Genomic DNA, 26,137 nt, shown 5'->3' with positions numbered 1-26,137 from the left:
TGTTTTTTTCTGTTTATGTATATTTATTTAAAAGAGTGCTAACGTGCGCGTGGTGAGTAACCCTTGTTATTATTATCATTATTAAAAATCTGATATGATCCTAAAATCGTATCATCATATTAACCTGATGATGATTATTATTAAATATAAGTAGCAGTTTTTTTCTTCAATAGGTTCATGCTAGACTATATAATATACTTCTTAAGCTTGAACCAGATAATAACATATGGTTTTTTTATTATATAATAATTAAATAAATTGAGATTATTAAGATTAGATTTTATTTTAATAAAAATATTTGTGAAATATATAATCATTAAACTATACTTTGAGTGTATTAATAAAATATTATAGGATTAGTTTTCATATTCTAAACATAAATATTTATCTTGTTGAAGGATTAGGAACGTGGTCTAATTGAACTCTCCAATCTTTGTCGTTTTGTTTGTTTTATTTGTCCACCATTTCTTTCTCGTTTATCATGTTGATGGCACAATTATTAAACCCGGCCCGGCCCAGCGGATCGACCCGGAACCCGGTCGACCCGGTGGCTGGACCGGTCCGGGTTTAATAAAAGACTGGCTGTGGCAACAGCCCGGCCAGACCCGGGCGACCCGGCGGGTCGACCCGGAGGACGAGACCCGGGTTTTTTTTTTTTTTTAATGTGGGATTTGAAACCCATTAGTATATATACTCTATGTTTTCATGAAAAAAACCATGTTTTTTCAATGTGGGATAAAAACCTTTTGGTTTAAATATTTCAACTTAAAAGGATAACATAGTATCTTTTCAATGTGGGATTTGAAACCCTTTCATATATATACACTATGTTCCCATGAAAAAAACCATGTTTTTTCAATGTGGGATAAAAACCTTTTGGTTTAAATATTTCAACTTAAAAGGATAACATAGTATCTTTTCAATGTGGGATTTGAAACCCTTTCATATATATACACTATGTTCCCATGAAAAAAACCATGTTTTTTCAATGTGGGATAAAAAACCTTTTGATTTAAATACTTCAACTTAAAAGAATAACATAGTATCTTTTCAATGTGGGATTTGAAACCCTTTCATATATATACACTATGTTCCCATGAAAAAAATCATGTTTTTTCAATGTGGGATAAAAAACCTTTTGGTTTAAATACTTCAACTTAAAATGATAACATGGTATCTTTTCAATGTGAGATTTGAAGCCCTTTCATATATATACTCTATGTTCCCATGAAAAAAATCATGTTTTTTCAATGTGGGATTTGAAACCCATTAGTATATATACTCTATGTTCCCAAGGAAAAAATCATGTTTTTTCAATGTGGGATTTGAAACCCATTAGTATATATACTCTATGTTCCCAAGGAAAAAATCATGTTTTTTCAATGTGGGATAAAAAACCTTTTGGTTTAAATATTTCAACTTAAAAGGATAATATATTATCTTTTCAATGTGGGATTTGAAACTCATTAGTATATATACTCTATGTTTCCAAAAAAAAAGTTATGTTTTTTCAATGTAGGATAAAAAACTTTTTAAAATATTCTTTTAAACTTCATAATATGTATAATCTATATTTACATGGATTTTTTCATATGAAATATTAAAACTTTAATTTTTTTTTTAATTTTTCCGGGTTGACCCGAGTTGACCCGGGTTGACCCATGAAACCCGGGACCCGGCCCCTTGACCGGGTCAACCCCCGGACCGGGTTTAATAACTATGGTTGATGGGCCAAACTTGTACTTCAAGATTAACCTACCATAATAATGGTTCTATTTTTGTCAAAATATGGAATGAATGTGAAATTAAATGTTACTCACTTTTTTGTCGGTTGTCTGCTCTTTGTTTTGTCTGACATTTGGTTGAATTAAATAAATAAAAAATTTAATATAAAAAATATTCAGACATTTGTTTTGATATAATATATTCAATTTGACAGATATAAAAATAATTTAAATGACAAATAAAAATATAATTTAACTAAAAAAAATAAAAATAAAATTATTTTTTAAAATATTGAAATGACAATATATTGAATAGACTCGAATCAACTCAGGTTAACATGTCAAATCTTCTACTCACGTCATAAAACCATGATTACCTTATAGAAAGCAAATAAAAAAAATTATTCAACCTAATTCTTAAAAAATTTAATGTTGAAAGATGAAATTAAAAATAAAATTCAACTAACAAATAAGTTGAGTCGATCTAGGTTAACTTTCTAAACCTGGATCATAAGACCAGGACAATCCTATAAAAAGCAGATAAAAATAAATTATAAAATTCAATTTAAAATCAACTCAATGTTAAAAGATGAAATAAAAAAAAACAAAAAAAACTACCTTGGTCAACCAAACAAACTCGTGATTCGAGTTATGATATCAAGATAACTTTATAAAACGTAAATTAAAATGATATTTTCTCTAGATTCATTTGTTAATTTAAAATTATTTGGGTATCCCAGTCTTTCCACAATTTTCTACATTGTTAAATTACTTTGTGTACTCTTAAAAACAAAAAAGATATAACTTTGGTTTAAGGCTTTTTTTGAAATTTTGTTTAAGGCTTTTTTTGAAATTTTCTTTTGACATGCACAATGTAACTATTCTATTTCCCTTGGAATTAAAAAGTCTTAGGCTTAGCTTTAGCGACTTGGTGGTTTTCTCATATTGTTTTTTTTTTTTTAATTATTAGGTGATTATAGAGGTGTTTTGATAATTTAATTAATAAACAAATAATAAAATAGAAAAAGTTATTGGTACGTTTGAGGAACGTGCTCAACGAGTGCGCTATTCTGTTAATTTTAAAAGGCGTGTATGGTGGCTCACGACCGGTAAAAACTAGCTTCCTTGGTATTTTTTTAATTTGCAACGGCAAGGGCTACCTCTCCGTGTGACACGTGTGACTTAACTTCTTATAGTGTGGTGGCGATTGACTTTCTTCTTCTTTTTTCTTCTCTTTTTTCCTCATTTTTCATGCTTATCCTTGCAACATTTCACACCTTCAAGTTTTTTTTCCCATAGGATTTGATCCTGCTATTTTAATTGCTTTTTTTTTTATCAATTTTTTAATGTTAAATCAATCAAAAAGAAGAAGAAGGAATCATTAGAGAATTCAGGGAGCTCTACAAGAAACTTGACATGAAAGCTTGCTTGATGAAGTTCGAAATAAAATGGCTTAATTAAACCAGTGCTGAATTCCAAAGAAAATTTAGGACAAATGGAAATTAATTCCTAGTACACGAAATTAAACTAGCAAAATATTTTAAAAGATCAAATATTCATAGCAATAACAATTAACTTTGTACAAATGAATCTTCAAGCATGATTCTTTTTTAATTTCTCCTATCACCATTGCAATTCTCAATCAGAGAAGTTGAATATTAAAGCTGAATTGACCAGCTACATCCATCACGAAGGATTGATTGGGATCCTCTTCTTTGTAACTTGACTTAATTATCATGCATGCTGACACAGAGTCAAACGAGTTTCATGGAGATCTGGACTTGATCATTTTGGTCACAACCACAATTACTACGCACACGGATGTTTAGCCAAATCGAACTTTATGAGCAGTTGAGAAATGCCTAGCTGCTGCCACCATTTCCTCCTCGGGCCTGAAGGGTTCTGAGTTTCTTGAAGACCTGGCGGCCTCAGCATCAAAGCTTGCAGCGTCATGGAAGAAGAAAACCAACCACCTTAAAAAGGCGGCACGCCGACTTGTGCTCCTCTCCCTGTAGCCCATTTTGTTCAAGAAAGACTGCTATATGTTATCCCTTAATCAAGAATAGTCGAGTCGAATGATAAAAGCAGATGTATATAAGTGCTTGCTTGTTTGCGTTTCTTCTTGGTTTCATACAGCAATACCTTTGCTACTTATAAAGCGGAGTATTCTTGGTGGCCACGTTTATATTCAAAGGAATTCTGATGTCTGAGGAGTTTTTTGGTGGAACATTTCAGCAGAGATTTACGTGTTCTCTTGTTGACCAAGGCACAAGCTGATCATCACTGGAGGGTCCATGTTAACTAGCTGCTTTCTCAGCAGTTTCTATGATTCTGTTTGGAACTTTCTTCCCCAGATTAATCAGTCAAATTGTGACTCTTTTATACAAACGAATAAATAAAGAAAATGGCTACCATTTTGAAGGTTATATATATGTGTGTGTGTGTGTGTGTGTGTGTGTGTGTGTGTGTGTGTGTGTGTGTTCACTGTTCAAGCAAGCAGTCAAGTCAAATAGTCCACGCTAGTTTGCATTTCCGCGGTATGCTGCGTTGGGGGATCGGATTTTTTTTTAACGAATGTGAAGAATTTTTTTGATATTATTATTAAAATATTTTCATTGCAAAATAAAGATAACATGTGTATTTAATAAAAATAAATTGAAAATTATATGTGTTAATAAATAATAAAAAGTTTGTTAATCTAAACCAAATATTAAGTTAGGAAGTTGAAATAAAAATATATATTAAAATATCTAATCTTATGGCGCATGTAATTTTTTTTTTAAATTTATCTAATTATAGAATAATATTTTGTTTATTTTATAAAAAATATAATTCATTTTAAATCATCACAAAACCTATATTTATCAAGTTTAAAATCTATTTTTTATTAACTTAATTTTTATTTATCTTAGTGAACACAAAGTTTTAAACTAGAATCATTCTTTCTATTAAAAAAAATATAATTGTTAAAATAAGTTAAAAAAATATATCAAAATATTATTTCTATATTTTATTTGTGATTGAAAGCTAAAAAAATATAGGTATATTAAAATCATGTTCAAAATCTATTTATTTTTTATATATAAAAAATAATTTCAATCAAACTTTCATGAATAATTTATTATTATTATTATTTTCATATTAGATCCAAAAATAAATTATTAAAATATAAATAAATAAAATATAATTTTATTTAAGAATCATGTCAAAACTAGAAAATGAGTGAATCAACATGATAATTTTATTTTTTTAAATGCCAAAAAAACAAATAAAAAAAAAACAAAAGGGTTTGGGCCCATCACCTAGCCCTCCGGTAGCATGCTAGGTTGGTGCAGTTCTCGAGTCCAAACCAACATTACTAGTCTTACTTTTTTTTTTTTTTAATAAAGGGATGAATGACATGTCGTTTCTGTATTATTTTAGAAAATAAAATAAAATAAATGACATGTCATTTGTTATAATAGATAATAAGTCCTTCACTTGCCTAGTTTTCAATAGTTTAACTGGGCATGAACTAGTCTTTTGTTTTTGAAATAGATAACTCAATTTCAACCAAGTTTGGACTCAATAAACCCACTTGTGCCTTAAAGTTTTCAAAAATTAATTAAAAAAAAATCAATTTAAAACCCTAAATCTTCACAAACTTTAATCTACTTTTTGGGCAATTTGAATGCCAATAACAACCATTATCCAACTTTTCTTGTTAAATGAAAAATCTAGAAACCAAACTTGATTATTTTTATGGTTGAAATCACAACAACCAATTATTTTTTCTATTTATTATCATTTTCTAGCGGGTCTCTTTTTTATACAAGAATCCAAAAATAAATAAAATGAACTTGTGAATTAAAATAAACATTAACAAATATTTTAGTTCAAACTTATTATTCTTTGTGTTTTACAATTTAATCCCTTTTTTTATTTAGTACTTTTATAATAATTGCAACACTAGTTCCATCTAATTAGGCAATTGAATGATGAAATAAAAAGTAAAAAAGTTCGGAAATGAAAAAAAAAAAAAAAACCAAAAGCTTCCCTATCCATATATACATATACAGTGAAGCATTATTAAATAACCTAGTAATTTTAGATGTATAGGCAATCTGGCAATACTATATAATTTTGTTGTTTTAGATGCTTATTAGAAGATTTTTATAAAAATATTTAACAAGATATTTATTTTAAAAAATATTTAAAAAACAAAACCTATTACATCAACTCATATTAATTATAATTAACTTATAAAATTCACGAGTAATGAAATCATGAGAACCATATAAAAATAAAAATAAATAGCAATTATAAAACTTAATTATCAATTAACCAAAATTAACCAATATTAAAGCCAAATATCTAACAGAAAGAATCGATATATTCTGTCATGGATTAAATATCTGTATTGTTCCGCTATCAACCATGTTACATTGATGTGCGCATTAGTATGCCTAGGAATATTAGAGCTTCCTACAAAAATGGTCTGCTCTTGGGTTATCCCATCAGAAGCAATCTGTCTGCATCAAAATTGACTTTTCGCTTCCAATATGATGGCTGAAATATTTCCCAAAGGAGCTTGAATAGCTTGCATTAGCATATGTCAATGTCACAGTGCTTCAACCTGAGCTTATGGATCTGGAGTTGTGCTGAGTTTGAGAGCCATCAAGTTTTTCAACTCCCATCTCAACATTTTCCCTCTCCTATCAAGGCAGAAGCCGATAACTGCTCTTCACAACTTTTCTCCCTCCAAGTTATGAAACTCAATACCCCATGCAGAAAACGTGGTGGTGGTAGGGGACGATGTCCAAGGCACTCAAGAGCCTACTATTAGAACTCATGGGCTCTTATCAGTCTGAGCCCTCAAGTTCTTCTTGATCATCTAGTTGAGACTCTTCCTTGATCAATTCTCCACCTCCACTCTGATTATTTCCACCAATATTCTTGAAAAACAGTCCAGAAGATGAGGAAACATCTTCGTCAGAATCCTCTTCAGTTTCTTTATCCTTCGATTTTGTTTTTATCTCACTATCCATCCACTTAGGGCAACTATGCATAACTCCAAGGGAAGCCTCAACTGGTTTGGTAGGATCATATCTCAAGCAAGAACATTCAGGCGCTGGATGGGAGAGAAAAGAAAATGGCTTTGATTTTGAGGATGCTTCTATTACACCATCAATTAAACTTCTTCTAAGATGTTTGCGTATTGAAGTCAGCCAGGTATGATTTGCTTGGTACAAATGTTCGCGGTTTTCTTCCAAAAGCTTGACAACTTCCTTTCTATTATACAGGAGAAAAACAGATCCTTGTTAACAGACAGAAAAAAGGTGATGTGCACTGACCCCCCATGTTTGAACGCGTCATCACTTAGATTTGTGCAGACTGAATGACAAAATGACTTTTATAAACACAAGAATAGATAAAGATGTATAGCATGCTTAGCTGAATTTGTAGGGCATATGGTCCAACCAACAAGAATTAGTTGCAAAAAGAGACTACACAAACCAACTTATCAAGTTAATCCCAGTACCTGAAATTAGAACCCATTTAAGAAAACATGAAAGAGGCCAGAGTAGATGGGCACTCCCATTGGGCATGTTTGAGGATAAGTGTTTTCCATGAAAGTATTTTTGCAATTCAAATTTACTCCCGTGGTTAACTATTCATAAGCATGCACACTTCTGTTAATAGGAATGATTACCTGTCTAGCCGGAATGTTTTAGATGCAGCTGATTGATAGAGCCTATGCCCCATTACCAAGCTGGCAAAATTTGGACGTCCTTTCCCATCACGGTCAAACCCAGGGATGAAAACATCAGCTTCAACACAAATCAAATAGTCAATTGCTTCCCATAATAGCTTATGGGCATTGGTCCTCAACTCCATTACTGTACTCTCAGGCTCGTTATCACTCTCAGCCACCCAACCCCACCAACCTTCAATGTTGTGTGGATATTTAGGCCGAGCTGGAGGGGGTGGAAGTGGATGGGGACGCGGGCCTGCATTTTTCCATGCTCCAAGCTTTTTTTCTTGCACAACAGAAGGTGGAGCCCTTAATTTAGTGTCAACAATGTTAACCTCACGACCATAAATTCTACTCATCTCCCATGCAGCACCGAGAGAAGTTCTATCAACAGTATTTTCAAACATGGCATGAAGAGGAATCAGTGTCCGCTGGCCACCAAAAACTTCTCCCCCGGAGATATATAAAATTGTGTCCCATGAATATCCATACGCACGTAGAAGAATACCAACCTGCAGAAAACCAATTAATTTAGACCAGAGTAGCACTTAGAATTTATTTAAATATTTTCTTTTTATATGATATCTTTGTTTTATAAAGTGAAAGAGTTAGACTTGGAACAGCCATTTTTTGGTATTAGGACCACCATTATAAGCTTGTTCCATCACCCAATCAATGATTAGGCAATGAAAGGTTGTCCCTTCTGTAAGAGATAAATCTGGAGATGGCCCCACTCCCTGTACAGGTAAAGTGACTATAATAACCTCGAGATGTATGTCTTCCTCTACATTCTTAAAAAATTCCAGGGCACAAACAATAGACAAATTAAGCTTCCTAAAATGGACATTTGGAGGAATCAGAAGCACATTTCCTATGCATCAAATATTAAACAGGAGAATTTGACACACACACTCTTACCTCTTCTGGCATTAATGGACATGAACCATTAAGACGTTGTTTGGCTGAATTTACAGAAAGCTTCCCCTTAACAATCCCATGTTTCTTCATCCAAGCTCTTTTGTGCTGAATAAGTTCAGTGTGCACATCCTTGGGAAGAGCTCCAAGACACAACACAATTAAACGCAAGGTAAGCTTTGCTGTTCAAGGTTTCCAAAAATAAAAATCAATCATGAATTCAGGAATAGGTGCAGGTACCTGGAAAAGTTCAGCACAGCCATGGTATGCTAAGGCATCTCTCGTCATACCAGGATCAAAGGCTATAAATGGTCTACCAGGTGCCCGTAACCTGAAATACATGGACAGTTCAGAAATCACCAAAGAATATGACTGATAAATATTTCAATTAAATGATGAGCAGTCATTGACCTATGCAATATTTTAGTTGCAAGTTCCTGGACCTCTTGCCGAAACCGTAAGGCATGAAAACCAACTCTGCACCTCAGCCTTTGATATTCTTCAAGATGGGGTGGAAGTATAGCCTACATCAGGACCAGAAAGATGGTAATATTCCTAGCCACATGATGTAACAGAAAGATGGTAATCATATTCAGAAAAGAAAATCTAAATCCCAATTTCAAAAAAAATACAGGACTGCAAAGTATCTCATCAGGAAAAATCAGCTGCAAAGAAGATTGTTACTAAGTAGTCCAAAAGGCAGATACGACTAGGATAAATAAATAACGGATCACATCATTGGGGAAAAAGCAAACTTGAAACAGTTTAAGCAACAAGATTGGTCGAGCTTTATTTCTTTACCGATAAAATAAGAACGAAAACACCAGAGCATTATTTTCAATTTACACCAGCAGTCATAAACAAGCACCAGCATGTCTACACTTTGGTGACACAATGGCATAGATCAAGTACAAGAATGCCCAAAGGTATCAAGTTCATGCTGGTGTGAGAATATCATGAACTACTACAAAATAGATTCGAAAAGGAAAGAGTTGAAAAAGAAAGAAATAAGTAAGAAAAATGAAGCAAAGTAGAGCATACATAAATCTATACATGATTTCTGAATATCAAGTTTTAGATATAACTACATGTCTACACCTATAACAAAACAATGATTGAAAATCAAGTACCTGCAAGCACCCCCCTTCAGAAACAACTAGTTCAACCACTGCATGCTTATTAAGTACTGGGAGAACATGATGCAAATAAAAATATGGTGAAGCTGAATTAGGCACTCTGAATGATGGGATCTTTTTTTTCCTCCTTGCACCTTTAAGATTTTGCGGAAGGGTTTTCACAACTTTAACATCTTTCACCAAAGCTGCCATGAATTGATCCTCATTATATAGGTATGCAAAACTCTTGAACTCGGAGCTGCAATGAACATTTCATTAAATTGACATAAAATGAATTAATAACGATTAAATTAATTTTTCCATAGATACAAATTTTGTGAGAGTTAATAACAGAAAAGGAGTCACCTGATTCCTTTGCTGCTTGTTGTTGATTGGATCTCAGGAATAACTAAAGTAGCATTAAGAAGCCTAGAAATCGCAACCACGTCACATATCTGAAAGACCAACAAGATTCAGAAGTCAGACTAACTGTGTTACACATTGATATGAAATAATACCAACTAGTGCATGTTACCCTCACCGAATTCCTTATTTCATGGAATCCACCTTGTATCCTAACAAACACATACCCACTTGATTCTGATCGGGGATCTGTTGTATGCATATTAAAGTTAGGAGCTCACGCGGCAAATGATATAAACTTGAACAAACAAAACAAAAATCATAGCATAAAATAATTGACTAAGAACAACAATTCCCTAGTTTGCTCATCAACAACTTTTGTGTCGTGTCACAACATCAGAGATTCTGATTAGAAGATCATATAATCCAACTCTATCCATATAGAGAAAAATGGAAAGGCAACATGTTATGCAGGGATAGACACATCATAAGAAATGCCAACTCAATATTAAACTAAAGGGTGTCCTATATACAGCAACACGGGATTGACTGCCATTACACAAAAAGAATGAATTGTACATGGAGCCACAACCAGGTAAAGCAATTAAGTCATACACACAACATGTTCTTGGCCAAATTTCACTTGTGACATTTATCCACTGCAAATTCATATCCAAGTGCAAAAGAAAAGAAAACAGCTTGGTTCCTGTTCCATTTCGAGCTGTTTCAGTTCCAAAAACCATCAGATAGCAATTCCCGTCTCCAGGATCATACAAGCTCTTTAAGTTCCATTACCAGTTAGGTTTATAATACTGATTCCAGTGTATAGAAACCTACTCCAAAGTTTAAACTCTCAAAAACTTGAAAGATCTCAGACTGTGTTTCTAGGCAGAACCTACCAAATCTCCAAAGAAACAAATTTAGGTTATGGCACCAATATCAATAATAACTTTGCAGTCCTTAAAGAGTTACAAAACCGAGATAAACTAGAAGTAGCAATATGATATTGCAGTGAATTTATATTGCATTCGTAATTAGAAAACCCAGGCAACCTAGTTTAAGTCATAACATTGCAGTATCACATTTTTGTTAATTACAAAATCCTTGGCATGAAAGCTAACCAGCATAATATCCTCTGGGATTTGCATCTGGATGTAAGGATTCAAGCCGCCTTACTTGACCCCATAGTCTTCTGTACAAGGGACTCTGCACCACATATTAAAAGCAAAAATAAATCAGAGACCATACGATCCTTATGCTGTAAGTCTAAAAATCTCACCAATACCACCCAAAAATGATTTCAAAAATTTAGAAAACAGATCCAAACTAAGTCAAGAACACAAAATTCCTCTAATGCAAAAAAAAAAATATGGCATCTTCGTGGAAAGGTCTGTTTAGATCCACACAAAACTTAAAACACTCAACAATAAAGCCAAAACTCAAAAACCACTGCATTGACATACTAACACAGAGAGAACAAAGAAATGCCCACAACCAGCCAAACTAAGAAAGAAAGCATCTCAAAACCCACTAAACCAAATCCAAATCTTAACAACACAGACATTATGATATAAGCAAACGAGAAAGAAATTGTTAATAAGTAGTGGTGGTGGTGGTGCATACATTCTTGGCAAAGTCAGAGTTTTCAAAGATGGGTCTCCAAGAAAAGATTGTGACTGAAGACTGGTAATCAGAAATGCCTTCCTCAGTGTATCTAGCAAGCAAAAAATGTACAAAGAGAGAAAAGGCTGACAGAACTAGCCCAACTAAACCAACCCACTTCATCTTGGACATAATCACCATCTTCCCTTCTCCTTTCATAGATATTATTAACCAGTAAAGATCCCAGCTTTCTGGTTTTTGCGTGTTTTGAGTGTTGAAGAGAGAAACTTGAAGTAAAAAAAAAGGCACTTTGAAGCAGTGGAGAGGACAGAGTAGTGGAAGTCAAGAGCCACGGAGAGAGAGAGAGAGAGAGAGAGAGTTTAAGCCTCTAGGACACGTCTGAGACGTGTCTTATAGACTACAGAAATGTCTGGTTGAAAAATTCAGACAAGGATTGTTTTTTTTTATTTTTTAAGATTTAACCACTCTCTTATCAATCAAGAAAGAGATAATTTTTTTAATTAGTACAAAGATATTGATTGAATGTTAAATTACTAATTAGTACCACTGGCTTAACGTGTAAATGATTGAGATGTCTGGTACAAGTTGGGTACTTCCTTTTTTTAAAAGGAAAAATAAATTAATTTAAACAAATTAAATTTGATTAAGGTTACGATCACTTCAGAAGAAACTCTTCTGAAGTCTTACTCACCTTAGGGTACAGTAGCAGTATTAAAGCCCATTTAGCTATGTGGTTGTAGCTTTGTTTTATTTAAAATGTAATTTGCAGTCGTTTGATTAAGAAAAAAATTAATATATTATCACTGGATTCCATTTAATTTCTGTATTAGAAATGTAGTAAAAAAAAAACAACCATTTCTTACTTTTTTTCATAATTAACATGAACAGTATATAGTGTACACTGTTCACTTAAAATAGTGAACGGTGCAATTCTCTTGCACTGTTCACTTACCTGCGTGACCTTTTTTTTTTAAGTAGTGTGTTAATTTTTTTAACATTTATTTAAAAAAAAAACTAGTTTAGAGTGAATTTTATACCTGATAATATTTTATCTAATTTTATTACATGCTAAAAATATTATGAAAACTGTAGTTTTTGTTGGATATATTTCGTACGTAATGAAATTATAAATGGTTTCATGGAATAATAAAAAATATTTTATATAAAGTATGATTTATTTCATGATATAATAGTAATAGTTAAATTCACAATATTTAAATTAAAAATCATCAATATTAATATATTTTTTTAAAATTATTTTATAACCTCAATTTTAAAAGTATTATTAATCAAACACATTAAACTATTTTTTCTTCAACCTCAATTTTAACCACAGTTTTAACCAAACACCTATTTTTTCAAACCAACCTCAATTAAAAGTACTTTTTATAAAACAACTTTTTTTAAATCACAACCACAACAGCTACCGCAATACCAAACACACTCTTAGAGGCAGTTGGTACACTGATGTTGTGGTTGGGGTTGCGATTTAAAATATTTTTTATTTAAAAATATATTGAAATAATATTTTTTTATTTGAAAAAAATTAATTTTAAGATTAGTATATTAAAATAATTTTAAAATATAAAAAAATTAATTTTTAACAAAAATAAAATTTTAAATCTTTTAAAAACATAAATGGTACCGCGTTTCTAATCATTCCGCAAACTTACTGAAAATCTAAGTATTGGAGCGGAGGGTACCAGACAAGCAAAAATGAAAGGCAAAAGGCAGGTGGGGTCCACTTCTGAGAAGGGTAATCACTGTGCATTTTAATTGGGAAAGAGAAAAAGGACAGCTAAGACTTGACTCAGGTGGGGGGGTGTGTGGGAATCACATGCACGTTTTTTTCACACTAACGTTGTATTTAAAAATATACTAACATAAAATTTTAAAAAAAAAACTTTACAGTAAATGAGATTTATTGGAGTCTGTACATCCATAACTCTATCTTAAATACTATAATTTATAATTATTTAGTACATAATAAACTTGTTTTATATATATATTTTTTTAAAAAATTCAAGGTTGTTATAGAAAGTTTGATTTCTTTGCCGCACAGTTGCAGGTAGGTATGGTCATGCCTGGCTGCTTTGCCGGCCTACTGTGTTGCCTTTGCATCTTTCTGGCTGCTGAGCTTCTTCGAGTTTCAAATTAATTTCAAAAGTTTCACGAGTGGTTGAAGCGGTTGATAGTATAATAATAATTGTATTTTAAAATATTTTTTAATTTTTAAAAATTTATTTTTAATATTAGCATATCAAAATAATTTAAAAATATATAAAATAAATAATTTAAAATAAATAAAAATTCAATTCTTTTAAAAATCACTTCAAAAACGCTTGAACACAAATCTGCTTTCCTACTTTGGTTTGCTCGGACATTATGATGTGTCGAAAAACATGTGACAAGTTTGGTTGGCTAGCTCCCCACACAGGCCATTAATTAATATATATATATAAAAGGACATCATGCTTACTGAGCACGTGAAAACCATCCTCGAACTTCTTCTTTCATCCAGCATTACTCTATTTCAAGACGATGGATCGAGGGTATCAAAGTTATTAATAATGGAAGAAAGTGATTTGTTACTTGGCGTATGTGCACCTCCACCAAAAATCTACCTCTCTCCTGTAGTTGAGTGTTCAAATATGCAACGAAAATTGTTAATTTATTTTTAAAAAAAAATCTTAATTACCATATCATATAAATATATATAAAAATTACCTCAAGATCGGATATTTTTTTCAGCTTTGAATAATTATTTTAAAATTGATTTATTGTAAACTATAAATTATTTTAGGTTGTCGTAAATTATAAGTCGTTTATGTATTTATATTCTAACGATAATTTAATTACCGGTGAGAAATTTTATCTTCAACTAGAAAGAAACACGTTATCCCTGGTTGAAGGGTTATCAATGTGATTAGATTAAATTTTAATGATGGCCAAATGTAGTTGTTCCTTGTTTTCTTATTGATGTGGGGGATTGCTTTTGGAAAAATGTAAGATTATATAACTTAAAGGATGTGGATGCCAGCATGGATCAATATTTAGGAAGCCCTCTTCACCATTAACTACATCCCACATGCAGATTTTTTTATTATTATTATTGATTTCTAAAGTGTTCTATGGTTGAGCAACCTCTGTTCCCTTGAGGTTTCTGGGTCTTGTCTTGAAGAAGAGCAGAATATGTGAATTTGTTTAAGTTACTCTGTTCTTATTTTTCATTTCTGTGAGTTTTAGTTATCTTTTAGTTTAATATTCCTGATTCGTATGTTATGTTTCCTTTAGCCGGTATTATCAGATGGCTTCTCCAATCTAGCAGTTCCACCAGGTCTCCTCCTTCACCATCAACTGTTCCAATGTGATAACTACAGAATCACTTTGAAATCAACTGCCTTGATTATGGTTGTGCAAGGCGCAAAACTCTCCCCATGTTCATTGTTGGCATTTCAGATTGGCGTCTGCTTGAGAGAGAAGCTCCCTGCCGCTGCCATCTCTGCTGCCGGCTTTGAATTTTACAGTTTCTCCTCTTCCTTCCATGTGTCCTGATCTGGACCATCCTGTACATATAGATGTGGCAGTTGCAAATTTAGAAGGACCCCTCAGTGGTGAGTGTTGTGTGAATAAATGAATGGAAAGAAAGCCTTCTGGAAGGAGGCGTGTATTTGTTCAGACCAAAACTGGCATTGTTTTGGGTATGGAATTAGACAGGAGTGACAATGCCCATACTGTTAAGAGGAAATTACAGCTTGCCCTCAATGTCCCAACTGAGGAGAGGTCATTGATATTTGGGGAGAAGGTGTTAAAAAACGACCTCAGTGCAGGTAGAAATGATTCTCCACTTCTTCTTACCAAGAATTCTATGCATAGAAGCTCATCTACACCATGTCTCTCGTCCTCTGGGAAGGATCTTCAGCAGAGTGATTGGAGTGGCCCAATTGAGTTACTAGGATTTTCAGAGCACTTTGCTAAAGTAAAACAAATGGTAAATGACATTGTGAAAGCATTGAGGATTGGGGTTGATCCAATTCCTATTCATAGTGGCCTTGGTGGTACATACTATTTCAAGAATTGCCATGGTGAAAATATTGCTATTGTGAAGCCCACAGATGAGGAACCTTACGCCCCTAACAATCCAAAAGGTTTCGTTGGAAAAGCTCTAGGGCAGCCAGGCCTCAAACGTTCAGTGCGCGTTGGAGAGACTGGGTTCAGAGAAGTGGCAGCTTACCTTCTTGACTATAATCACTTTGCCAATGTGCCCTCAACTGCCCTTGTGAAGATGACACACTCGATTTTCAATGTCAATGATGGAAATAAAAATCAACGGAGAAACCATGTTAGCAAGATTGCATCGTAGCAGCAGTTCATACCTCATGATTTTGATGCCAGTGACTATGGGACTTCGAGCTTTCCTGTCACTGCTGTGCATAGGATAGGAATTTTAGATATACGGATCCTTAACACTGACAGACATGCTGGGAACCTTCTGGTCAAGAAGGTTGATGGGATTGGGAGGTTTGGTCAGGTGGAGCTCATTCCCATTGATCTTGGCCTTTGCCTTCCTGAAAGTTTGGAGGATCCATACTTTGAGTGGATCCATTGGCCGCAAGCGTCGATTCCATTCTCTGAGGATGAGCTTGAGTATATAAATAATCTTGACCCTTTCCAAGATTCTGATATGCTTCGGAGGGAACTACCAATGATTCGAGAGGCATGCCTCAGAGTCTTGGTTGTTTGTACAATTTTCCTAAAGGAAGCAGCAGCTTTTGGCTTATGTCTTGCTGAGATTGGTGAGATGATGAGCAGAGAGTTTCGAAGCCATGGAGAGGAGCCCAGTGAGCTTGAGCTTATATGCATTAAGGCAAGGAGTCTGCTCGGGGAGATGGAATATCTTGTTGACGAGGTGAAACTGGAAGACAATGAGGAGTTTCAGTTTGACATTGACTGTGAGGAGTTACGTTTGACTTCAAATATAGGAGATAAATTAGAAATGAGACCTCATTGTTTCCTGTCCAAAGCCAAAAATGTGCTAAATCCACTTTCCAAGCTAGAGGAGAGTGCGGAGGAGGAGGAGGAGGGAGAGGCAGACATTGAGGAGGAGGAGTTGAATTTAAGCAGAGATGAATACGCTGGCTCTACAGAGGACAAGATTACAAACATTTCAAGGATGTCCATGTTATTAAAAAAAATAAGTGGCGGTGAGAACAGTTGGCGGCACGAGGGTGAGATACGGAGAAGTGGTTACCTGGCTGGTTCTTCTTCCGGAAACAGGAGTGTTAATGAGCAGCTTCCTTCAAGCATGAGTTTTGTGACGCTAGCTGATCTGGATGAAGGGGAGTGGGTTCTGTTTCTTGAGAACTTTAAGAAACTTTTACATCCAGCTTTCACTAATTGCGAATCTGGAAGTGCTGGTCAGAGGCAAAGACAGAGGCTTGGAACTTCCTGCCAGTTTTGAGAAGTGAGTCACTGGATATATTAAAGATGTTGGAAAGGTGTAGTGTCCAAAAGTCAATCCTGAGGACGACAGACTTTGTTCGCGAGTTGGGATTGTCAAAACTTCGTTGATGATAACATCCCATCATCAGCTGCCGGAGGTGAGAACATCATTTCTTCATCTGCATTAGTTTTTATCTCCCCCTCCTCTTATTTTCTTTTGTGGCTGAACTGCTCCGCTTTCAGCCACTGTTTTGAGTGTTGAATGAAACATAATAGAGTGCGGGGAGAATAAGGCACTTGTTTAGGCATGGTTGTGAGAGCTTATTGTTATACTGTCCCTGCGATAAGGTGTTGACTCGCTATTTAAGAGGAGAACGTAATGCCTGTGAAGTATGTGATTAGCTAGATTTGATTTTTGTATTCTTGCACACCATTTGTTTCAAGGTCAAAAATCTCTCCTTTGAAATCAGGTAATAAAGAATACGCCATAGTTAGAATTTTAGGGAACAATAAGTATTCTCAAATAGAACTAAACTAGGTGTGGACCTGTCCTTCCCCGCGGGGTTAGACTCTCTCTCTCTCTCTCTCTCTACCATGTAAAAATTGATTTTCAAGAGTTTCAAATGTGTTTTAAAAAAAGAACAAAAATTTGCTACTCAAGTGATAAACATGAATAGATCAAATAAATTTGTTTTATTTTAATAAAAAAATAAAAAATAATAACAAATGAATCAATTTTTTTTTAAGTCATCATTTACCTAAAAAAAAAATATTTTTTTAAAAAAATAAACAATGTAGCTCAATTCATAGTTTATTAATTATGAAAGAATGAAATGGGATAAAAAAAAAATATCTAAATAAAACGGTTCTGATTAACACAAGTTAGCATGATAGACTTGTGATCCTAGTAATCAGGGTTGAGCTAACCCTGATTATATTGTCAAACATGTCACCCATGTCATAAGATGAGATAGCCAAATATAATTTTTTTTAAAAAAAATCAATGTTAACTCGCATTAACTTTTCAAAACTGTGACCTGAATTATTAGACCCGAGGCACCATATCTGGAAAAATCATAAATTTGGATTCTCAATCAATCGAATATTGAAGGATAAAATTGAAAAGAAGATCAAATTTAACAAAAGAACAAGAATAAAAGAATCAAAAGTAACATAAAAAATAAAAAAAAAATGAATCTTTGAATGAGTGGTGAAAATGAAAAGAAAAATCAATTTAACAAAATGATCTAAAAAATAACAATAAAAGAAAATAAGGATCAAATAGGAAAAAAATATCATATCACATATTGAGATTGAAGAATAAAATTAAAAATAAATCAAAATTTTAAAAAAGGACCAAGAAAAAAAATAAAAATAAAAAGGATCAAAGTGCAAATCCTAATAAATTAGAGGATAAATCTGAAATTTTGCATAGCCAACACGAAAATCAAGAGGAAAAAAGAGAAAAAAAGATAAAAAAGTGATGTTGGCGACAAACTATGCCACCATCAGCGACACATGCCGCCTTAAAAGAAATAGGATGCCACAACTTTTCCAACAACATGTTGGTAGGGGGATTTTGGCCACTGGATATGCCACACATGCCACTCGAAGGGTGCGAATTCCTTCCACATGTGTGTGTGCGCGCATTGCACCTGCCAGTTATTTTTTTATATTTAGTCAAATATTAAATTGGCCCTCAGCCGATTTAATAATAACCAAAAAACCATTGTGAAATATGAAAAAACCGTTGGACTCTAATTTTAAAAATTTTGCTCTCAATGATATTTTGATTGTTTTATAGTGCTTTTAAAATATAAAAAGACTTATTTATTTCCTATTAATTTGGTAATGACTAATATAATTTATGAAAAGACCACAATGCGCTCGATAGCCATTTCAATATATCTTGGTGTGAATAACAAAGTTCAGTAAATAATGCAAATAATATTTATAGTTTGTATCATACTATAGTAGATATTATCTTTTAAAGTGTTTTTTTTTATAAATGTATTAAAATAATATTTTATTATTTTTTTAAAAAATTTATTTTTGATAATAGCATATCAAAACAATCCAAAAATACTAAAAAATAATAATTTTAAGAAAATAAAATTAACAAGTGTGTATCTATTTTACTGCAATGTCAATCATACGCTTAATGTGCAATACTATTTCTTATAAAATTTCATTTCATGCACGCGGCTTCCATTATTGCAAAGAAGGTTTGTTTGGATCCCATTACTCCTTAACTCAGAGATCAACATGTTCTTAAAATATTTTCTAGGTCCTGCCATTAGGAAAGAAGAACAATAGAAAGATAAGATGATTTCAGTTTTTGGTGGTTTAGTACCTAATCATACACTCACAAGCTTGAAGAACCAAAATATCATGAGCGTGTATCTTTTTCAAAACTCAAATGACACTGAATACATGAAACTTGCAACAAATGTTGAGATTGATCAAATTGTGTGCGAGTGTGTGTGAAGATAGCAAGTGCAACTTTCGAAACTACAGCATTTCCTCGACGCATCTTCTTCAAAAGAGTTTCTCAAGACATAAAAGATGAAATATCTACAAAATTTATAGTGTGAACTGTTGATGCAAAGACCAGGACGAGAATTATACCCATCTTTCAGTCTCATTCTATGCGGTCAGGTATATAAAAATTGTGAAACAATAGAAAATTAATTAGAGCATGGTCGAGCTAATGACCGCCTTGAATCTTGAAGGGACCTTTAACTCGAGTATGCAAAAGGAACTCATCGGTGTCTATCTGGTATATCATGCTAGTTTGATGAGAGTGGAACATGGAGAGATTAAACAGAGAAGAAGCAGAATTGCAAGAGGATCCTCAAAGAATTCACTCCACATCTTTTATGCTGGCCATCCTACTCAACTCCACCTGTTGATCGTCTATCCTGGTTAGAACTCGTGAAACTTCTATAGACATGGTGTCTTCCTTGGCAAGGCACCTTTGTTTTATCTTCAGTATAGCCTGCGAAACTTCTCCTATCGAGGGTCGCTTCCTTTGGAATTTTTGCAAGCATTTGTGGGCAACGGTAGCTAGGCCCCTCACTTCTTCAATGTTGCATTCTCCAACCAGCCTCTTGTCTAGTATTTCGTCAACACCATCTGGGCTCATACCAGCCTTCCGAGAGGGAAAAAATAAGACATTTTGGGGTTCAGATAATTTTAAATTATTAAAAGAAGAAATCTGCTAGTTAGAAGAGAGCGCAGGACTTACAAGATTAACATATTCCATTAGGTTTTGATGTGGGTGGATGGCTGTAATAAGTTCGAACATGATAATACCAAAACTGTAGATGTCACTCTTCATGGTGAACTTGTTTGTGGATATGTACACTGGATCTATGTAGCCATATGTGCCTTTCAAGCCAGAGTTGCGCTCATCAAAGACCTCTTCCTTTGAAAGTCCAAAATCAGCAACCTACACATAAGGCACCGCAGAGGTCAATCACAGAAATACACAACATGAAACTTTACCTGTGTTTTTACTAATTAATATTTCTAGCATTTATACTCCAGAAAATATCAATTAAATAGTAAGCTAGCTGCAGAAGCTTTAATCAGCAGCATCTCAAATTTCAATTACCAAAGAGCTCCACTTTGTATGCAGAGGTTCAAGTTTCAAATCCCAAGGTGGCGGTCATTTGATTTGTTGGTCTAGGGATAGATAGGCAATATTATAGTGCATTAAAAATAAGTTAACGTTAGTATGATAGCTTGCTTACTTTAGCTCTCATTGACTGGTCCAGCAATATGTTTGCAGACTTCAAATCACGATGTATGACAGGTGGGACTGCCTGTGCCAGAATAATGGTCATATTAATGGAACAAGAAAATCCAGCATTCCACCAAGACAACAAAGAGATTCTGTATTCAACCTACCCCTTCATGAAGATATTCAATTCCATGTGAAATATCAAGAGCAATTTGAATTCTTTCTTCCCAACTCAAAAATTGTTCTTCATCATCTGGAACATGCCCGACCAGAGTGTTCAGTATCAAGAAATTAAAAAGAGAAGAAAAACATAATTTCATTTTATTCATGAAAGAGGCAATATGGACCTGGTTTCAAATCTAGTTGGAAAATTAGTATACACTCAACATTCAAATAAAGTTGCAAGAAACAAACATCATATCTAAAAAAATATCTTCGCGCACACTCTTCATGAACTTCATGCATCAGTGTAAGCCTATATGTAGTATTCAGCAGATACCACAACCACCAAAAGCAGATAAATAAAATCAGCGAACTGTTTTGCTATAAAATTGATAACTGTTTCACTTCTTTTTTAATGCTACAAAAGGAGACATAGTCTTGGGGAAGAGGGAATGGGGATTTGAACCCAGTATGTTACTCCACCACTAGAGCCAAGGGTGAATTGCAGATTTTGGTTGTCTTCACTTCAGACAAGAAAAAGCAAACAACCATATTTGACTGGATGGAATTAACCATACAAGTCCAAAAGCAAAACATTAACGCTAACAAACAGGCAAACATAGATGATCCGCACCCACATGTAGCAAATATTAACACAATGCATGTTCACAAAGTCATTTAGGAACTCTGGCATCATAAAATCCCATTTCCTCATCAATAGTCACCCCTTTGTAGAAAAAGTAGAGTCTAAAAATTATTAGCTAGTGAACCAACAACATTTGCACAGGTTAAATAGAATTGTAAGATTGCTACCACTCAAATTAGCACAACCAGAAAAAAAGATAGCAGCCGTATACCATAATGTTCAATGCAGTTTCTATAAGTGCTCTTTTCATAATAGATGGTTACATACCAACAGATAGCTCATCACAAAATATAAAGAACAAAATAAGCAGAGGCCTTTTAGCTTACTATAAAGGTGGTTTGCTAAGCTCCCATTACTCATGAACTCATAGATCAACATGTGGTTTCCTTTATCTATGCAATACCCTAACAAATTCACAAGATTCCGGTGGTGCAGCCTTCCTAATAGAGATACCTGCAAAATGACCAGGCTAAAAAATGACTACTTGATATGCTTTCTATGAACTTCAGAGCATTAAATGCAAGAAATCTTGCAAAGATTTGAAGATATAAATGCAAAATTTGTAACAACTGGGTAGCAATGAATGCTCCATAAGGCTGCCTTTATGTATTTAGTTCCTCATCTTCCCAGAAATTTGCAGAGTATCTTTTGGAAGCAGAAATCTTTCTTTGGATTAGTGTAATTGATTTTTGAACATCACTGAGTTTATTAACATTTATGAATAAATAGTCAAACAGACCTTGCTTCCCCGGAATGTTCCCCTATGATGATTGATATTCTTTTACTATTTTTGAGAGTTTTTCCTGGTTATATTAAAAAAAAATGCAAGCCACTACTAGAAAAGATGAAATATCATTGGTGCATTGTAGATCCTTATTATCTTAGACAGTGTCTTCAAAATTTATAAATTGTATTATGGTATTTAGAAGAAAAAAAAGGGGAGGCTCAGTAGAATCAAATTTGTCAGTTTAGAATGAGAAAGCTGTCCTAACCATGCCACAGAAGCATCTCTTGCAGCGATTCTATGTTCTACATATACTCTGAGTATAAGTGTTGCAATGTAGTACCTCTGTTTGGAACTCTTTCTCCCCCTGCTTTGAGTTAGATGCAAGCACCTTTACAGCTAATATTTCTCCAGTAGGCATAACTGCTTTGTATACAGGACCAAATGAACCTTGTCCCAAAACTGTTGTGAAATTTTGAGTAGCTTTCTGAATATCCCTGCAAAAGTAAAACCAATAAATTAAGACATCAACTTAAGCCTTACAAATTGGATGATGGATTTCTGAAGCCTACATGTAATGTCTATTTAGGTTTACTATAAGAAAGTTGAATGAGGTACTATACCCCATACCCAAAATCAAATCTACTAAAAACCAGAGGTTGGTTACCCTCATCATAGCACCATCTTCTTGATTAAGGAAATTTGAATAGAAAAGAAACGAATTGGAGAGAATCTACCAAGAAAAGACTATTGTGTAGGATCAATATCTTCTCAATAGGTGTATCTTTCAATAGAGTAAGAGGGGTGGATTCTTTTTCTTTATCAAGAAATATGTTTAGAAATAAACTTTTATATGGTCAATGAAGTATTCAGATAAAAAAGAAAAAGTGTTGGTACACATATCATAAGTTGATTTGTAATGCAGCGCAATAAAAAAACTTTGCTTCCCTTTTAGAGATTTACGTACTTGTAAGAATATCTAAGTATGCCTGATGTAGAAGCAAACCGATCTTTACTGTGATGATTCCACCAAGAAGAAACCTGAGAGCTCTTCTGAGGGTGTTCTGTTCCCTGGATGGTGATGGAATTTGCAAGAGAGTCACTAAAGTCATTGCTTGTACCCAAGCCATTCATGCGTATTGGAAGAGTTGGAAGGCTACGATCATTTGAACACCGTCGGAGATAAGCACGCCTCTTGTACCACCTTATGCCGAAAAATACAAGTGAAGCTATCAAGATACCAAGGGCCAAACCAACGGAGATTCCAATAACAACAAAATCACCTTTATAAACCATTCTCTGGTCTCTTTTGAAATTCAGACAATGAATACATCTTGAGTTGAGAAGTTCGGCAGGCTCACTGCCATAAACAAACAAAAATATCAGGTAAAATGAGAGAATTTTCCCCAGGAAAGTAGTAGTCATGCCAGAAAGCACATAGTTCACCAACAATATCAAAAATAATTATTATGATTTCGCTCTATGCCTTTCTCATGCTTGCTAGTATTACGGTTGGAAATGCATGATTTTAGGCACTGAATTTAAGGAGCTGAAAAGCAGCCTTAAACAGAACATTTTATCGTATAAAAGCATTTGTTTTCCAAGTATGAAAAGGTAACGATGCCTAAGCAAGATAAACCTAAGAATACGCATACTTATACAATGAACCAGAGGCAAAAACAAAGTCCAAAAGGAAAATATACAGTTTGACATTTGAAACAAAAATTTCAGAAGTTATCAATTAACAGGATGGGCATCAAAGAGAGAATGGAAAAGGTTGGAAAAACAAGGAAGATGACCAGACGAAACTCTGCTGCTTAACAGCTGCTTTTCGAAACAGAAGTTTTCAACTAGGTTTTCCTATTCATCTGGTTAGTGTGTGATTTAGCAAAAACTCAACAATACGAATCCGTTGCCTTCATCATTCAAATGCATTAAATAATGAGCAACAACACATTTGATAATTACAACTTATAACAAAATAGAAGGCATCCATTACTTCCAAATTTCAGTAAACTGTGCTCCCTTGCATCAGTCAAGATAAAGCCACAAAATATGCACAAGAACCAATTTAGGAAATAAATGCAATCAAGAAACCTCACCAATGCACTGCCTATCTTTACTTAATATACTCAGTGTCTGCTCATATACTAACTACAATTCCATGTATCTCATAGAACCTTATATTAAGTTCAGACTCAAAGCTAGCAAATCCCAACATGGATCACTCGTATATACTGATGAAACAAGTCATGAAAATATCTAATAGCCACAAAACCTCATGTTTTTCTACCGCTAAAACTTCTTCATCAAAACTATAAAGTGGGTTCTCTCTAAAGCTTCACCCCAGGAGTCAAAATCCATCAAACACACTAAAAAAGCAGCAAGAAGTCGATGATCGAAACCAACCCAAGAAAACAAAATCAAGAACCTTAATAAAATGAAAGTACCTCAACATACCTTACAAAACATCTGATCACTGTCTGTGCAAAACAACACGCATGTTTGATAAATTTGTTCTCTATTTTTCAATGAAATGTCAAGAGCAAAGGCCATAAAACTATGACCTGGTTAAAGATAGAAAATGTAAAAGCCGGAGACCAAGGAAAGCTGAAAATGAAGTGTCCTAAATGGTGGCTTGAATTGGAAATTAAAATAAAAGGAGGCCAGTGAAATTTAGTTAGTGAATAAGTGTTGGGCTGTTGGTTTAGGTCCAAAAGGCAAAAGGAATAAAGAGAGGAGTAAATCATTCTTTAGTTCTTAGTTTTCAACAGTATTATAATATAGTCCTTTATGTTTGAAAAATTATAACTCAATCCCTTTACTATGACCCTTGTTTTATTAAAACATATGCTATATTTGTTTCTGACATAGGCGCCATTTGAAATTGTGTTTCGAACAACGTTTCATGAAAATTTAAAATTTATTTTTGTTTAAAATTAATTTTTTTATGTTTTAGAATGATTTTGATATGCTGATGTCAAAAATAATTTTTTTAAAAAATATTATTTTGATACACTTCCGAGTAAAAAGCAATTATTATCATACTTCCAAACATCCCACATAAATTGAAGCAAATGATAAGAAGTTTGTTATAAATTAAAACCTTTAAAGACCAATGACACGTAACTAAGAAAGACATCTAATTTTTATTTATTTTTATCTAAATATGTCTTTATTTGCAAAAAGTTATTACAACCTTTTAGATAGAAAAAAACAAGAAAACACTTGTAATACTAAATAGAAAAAATAAACTAAAAAAACATAATAATATAGAATAGGAAAATATTCTATTAACTAAAAAAATATTTATTTTTATAAAAAAGTTATTAAATAAGTTTTTCTATGTTGGAAAGAACTTGTCACAGAGAATATCCCTATCTTCTTCTACATAAACACGTCCTATTTTGCGATCTTTTTCCAGCTATAATTATTGAACAACACATAACAATTAATCATTAGAAATGGAGCTCTTATATATATTCTCTAGACCTCAAACCAAACCAACTAAAATTATTGGACTTTTATATCAACTAGCACAAATACAAGTGAAAAATAAGAGTGTTTGTTACAATTCAAGAACCCTAAAAGACCAAGAATATCATAACTATTAAGAAACACCCAAAATATTTTATTTTTATGAATCCATATTTTATCTTACTAAAAAGCTATTACAATCCTTTATATAAAAAAGAACAAAAAAATTCTGGTAATAATGAATATGAAGAATAAACTAGAAAAACATAATTATACAAAATAGAAAAACATAAAATTAACTATGTTTTAATTTTAATAAGGCAGTGTTCAAAGAGGGTGAAGGGATTAAGTTATAGGTTATAGCAAATATAAAGGACCATGTTGTAACTTAATAAAAATATAGGTACTGAAAAACAACTTACTCGAGAAAGGATACCGTGTAGGCCTTAGCCAGCCGATGGCGGGTC

General features: G+C 33.4%; 4 protein-coding genes across 6 annotated transcripts; 2 read left to right on the top strand and 2 right to left on the bottom strand.

The window, feature by feature from the left end:
• Positions 1-6,078: 6,078 nt before the first annotated feature.
• Positions 6,079-11,830, bottom strand: LOC18107364 (O-fucosyltransferase 27). 2 transcript variants are annotated; one of them, XM_006373356.3, is made up of 10 exons: positions 11,475-11,830; positions 10,973-11,057; positions 10,030-10,100; positions 9,855-9,943; positions 9,504-9,747; positions 8,785-8,897; positions 8,614-8,704; positions 8,377-8,505; positions 7,417-7,970; positions 6,079-6,995 (listed from the first exon to the last, which is right to left on the bottom strand). In XM_006373356.3, exons 1-10 carry the CDS (start codon positions 11,670-11,672, stop codon positions 6,566-6,568), a joined length of 2,004 nt encoding a protein of 667 aa, XP_006373418.3. In that variant the 5' UTR covers positions 11,673-11,830; the 3' UTR covers positions 6,079-6,565. The 2 variants fall into 2 exon arrangements, with proteins under 2 accessions (XP_006373418.3, XP_024444890.2); XM_024589122.2 differs by lacking the exon at positions 10,030-10,100 and having other exon boundaries at positions 11,475-11,624.
• A 3,281-nt stretch (positions 11,831-15,111) lies between these two features.
• LOC18107363 (phosphatidylinositol 4-kinase gamma 7-like) lies at positions 15,112-16,979 on the top strand. The gene has a single exon (XM_024588875.2). The coding sequence runs from the start codon at positions 15,112-15,114 to the stop codon at positions 15,835-15,837; it is 726 nt and encodes a 241-aa protein (XP_024444643.1). The 3' UTR covers positions 15,838-16,979.
• LOC112324712 (phosphatidylinositol 4-kinase gamma 7-like) lies at positions 15,875-16,979 on the top strand. The gene is made up of 2 exons (XM_052448332.1): positions 15,875-15,903; positions 15,951-16,979. The coding sequence occupies exons 1-2, from the start codon at positions 15,875-15,877 to the stop codon at positions 16,933-16,935; spliced, it is 1,014 nt and encodes a 337-aa protein (XP_052304292.1). The 3' UTR covers positions 16,936-16,979.
• A 2,471-nt stretch (positions 16,980-19,450) lies between these two features.
• LOC18107362 (calcium/calmodulin-regulated receptor-like kinase 2) lies at positions 19,451-24,857 on the bottom strand. 2 transcript variants are annotated; one of them, XM_024589455.2, is made up of 9 exons: positions 24,654-24,848; positions 23,477-23,553; positions 23,161-23,397; positions 22,537-22,690; positions 21,796-21,922; positions 20,829-20,914; positions 20,672-20,743; positions 20,164-20,367; positions 19,451-20,067 (listed from the first exon to the last, which is right to left on the bottom strand). In XM_024589455.2, exons 3-9 carry the CDS (start codon positions 23,325-23,327, stop codon positions 19,780-19,782), a joined length of 1,098 nt encoding a protein of 365 aa, XP_024445223.1. In that variant the 5' UTR covers positions 23,328-23,397; positions 23,477-23,553; positions 24,654-24,848; the 3' UTR covers positions 19,451-19,779. The 2 variants fall into 2 exon arrangements, with proteins under 2 accessions (XP_024445223.1, XP_006373416.1); XM_006373354.3 differs by having other exon boundaries at positions 23,161-23,553; positions 24,654-24,857.
• Positions 24,858-26,137: the final 1,280 nt, after the last annotated feature.

The sequence above is a fragment of the Populus trichocarpa genome, chromosome 17, assembly GCF_000002775.5.
Source record: "Populus trichocarpa isolate Nisqually-1 chromosome 17, P.trichocarpa_v4.1, whole genome shotgun sequence".
In the NCBI taxonomy this organism is placed as follows: domain Eukaryota; kingdom Viridiplantae; phylum Streptophyta; class Magnoliopsida; order Malpighiales; family Salicaceae; genus Populus; species Populus trichocarpa.
This window is presented reverse-complemented; position numbering and strand designations above follow the sequence as displayed.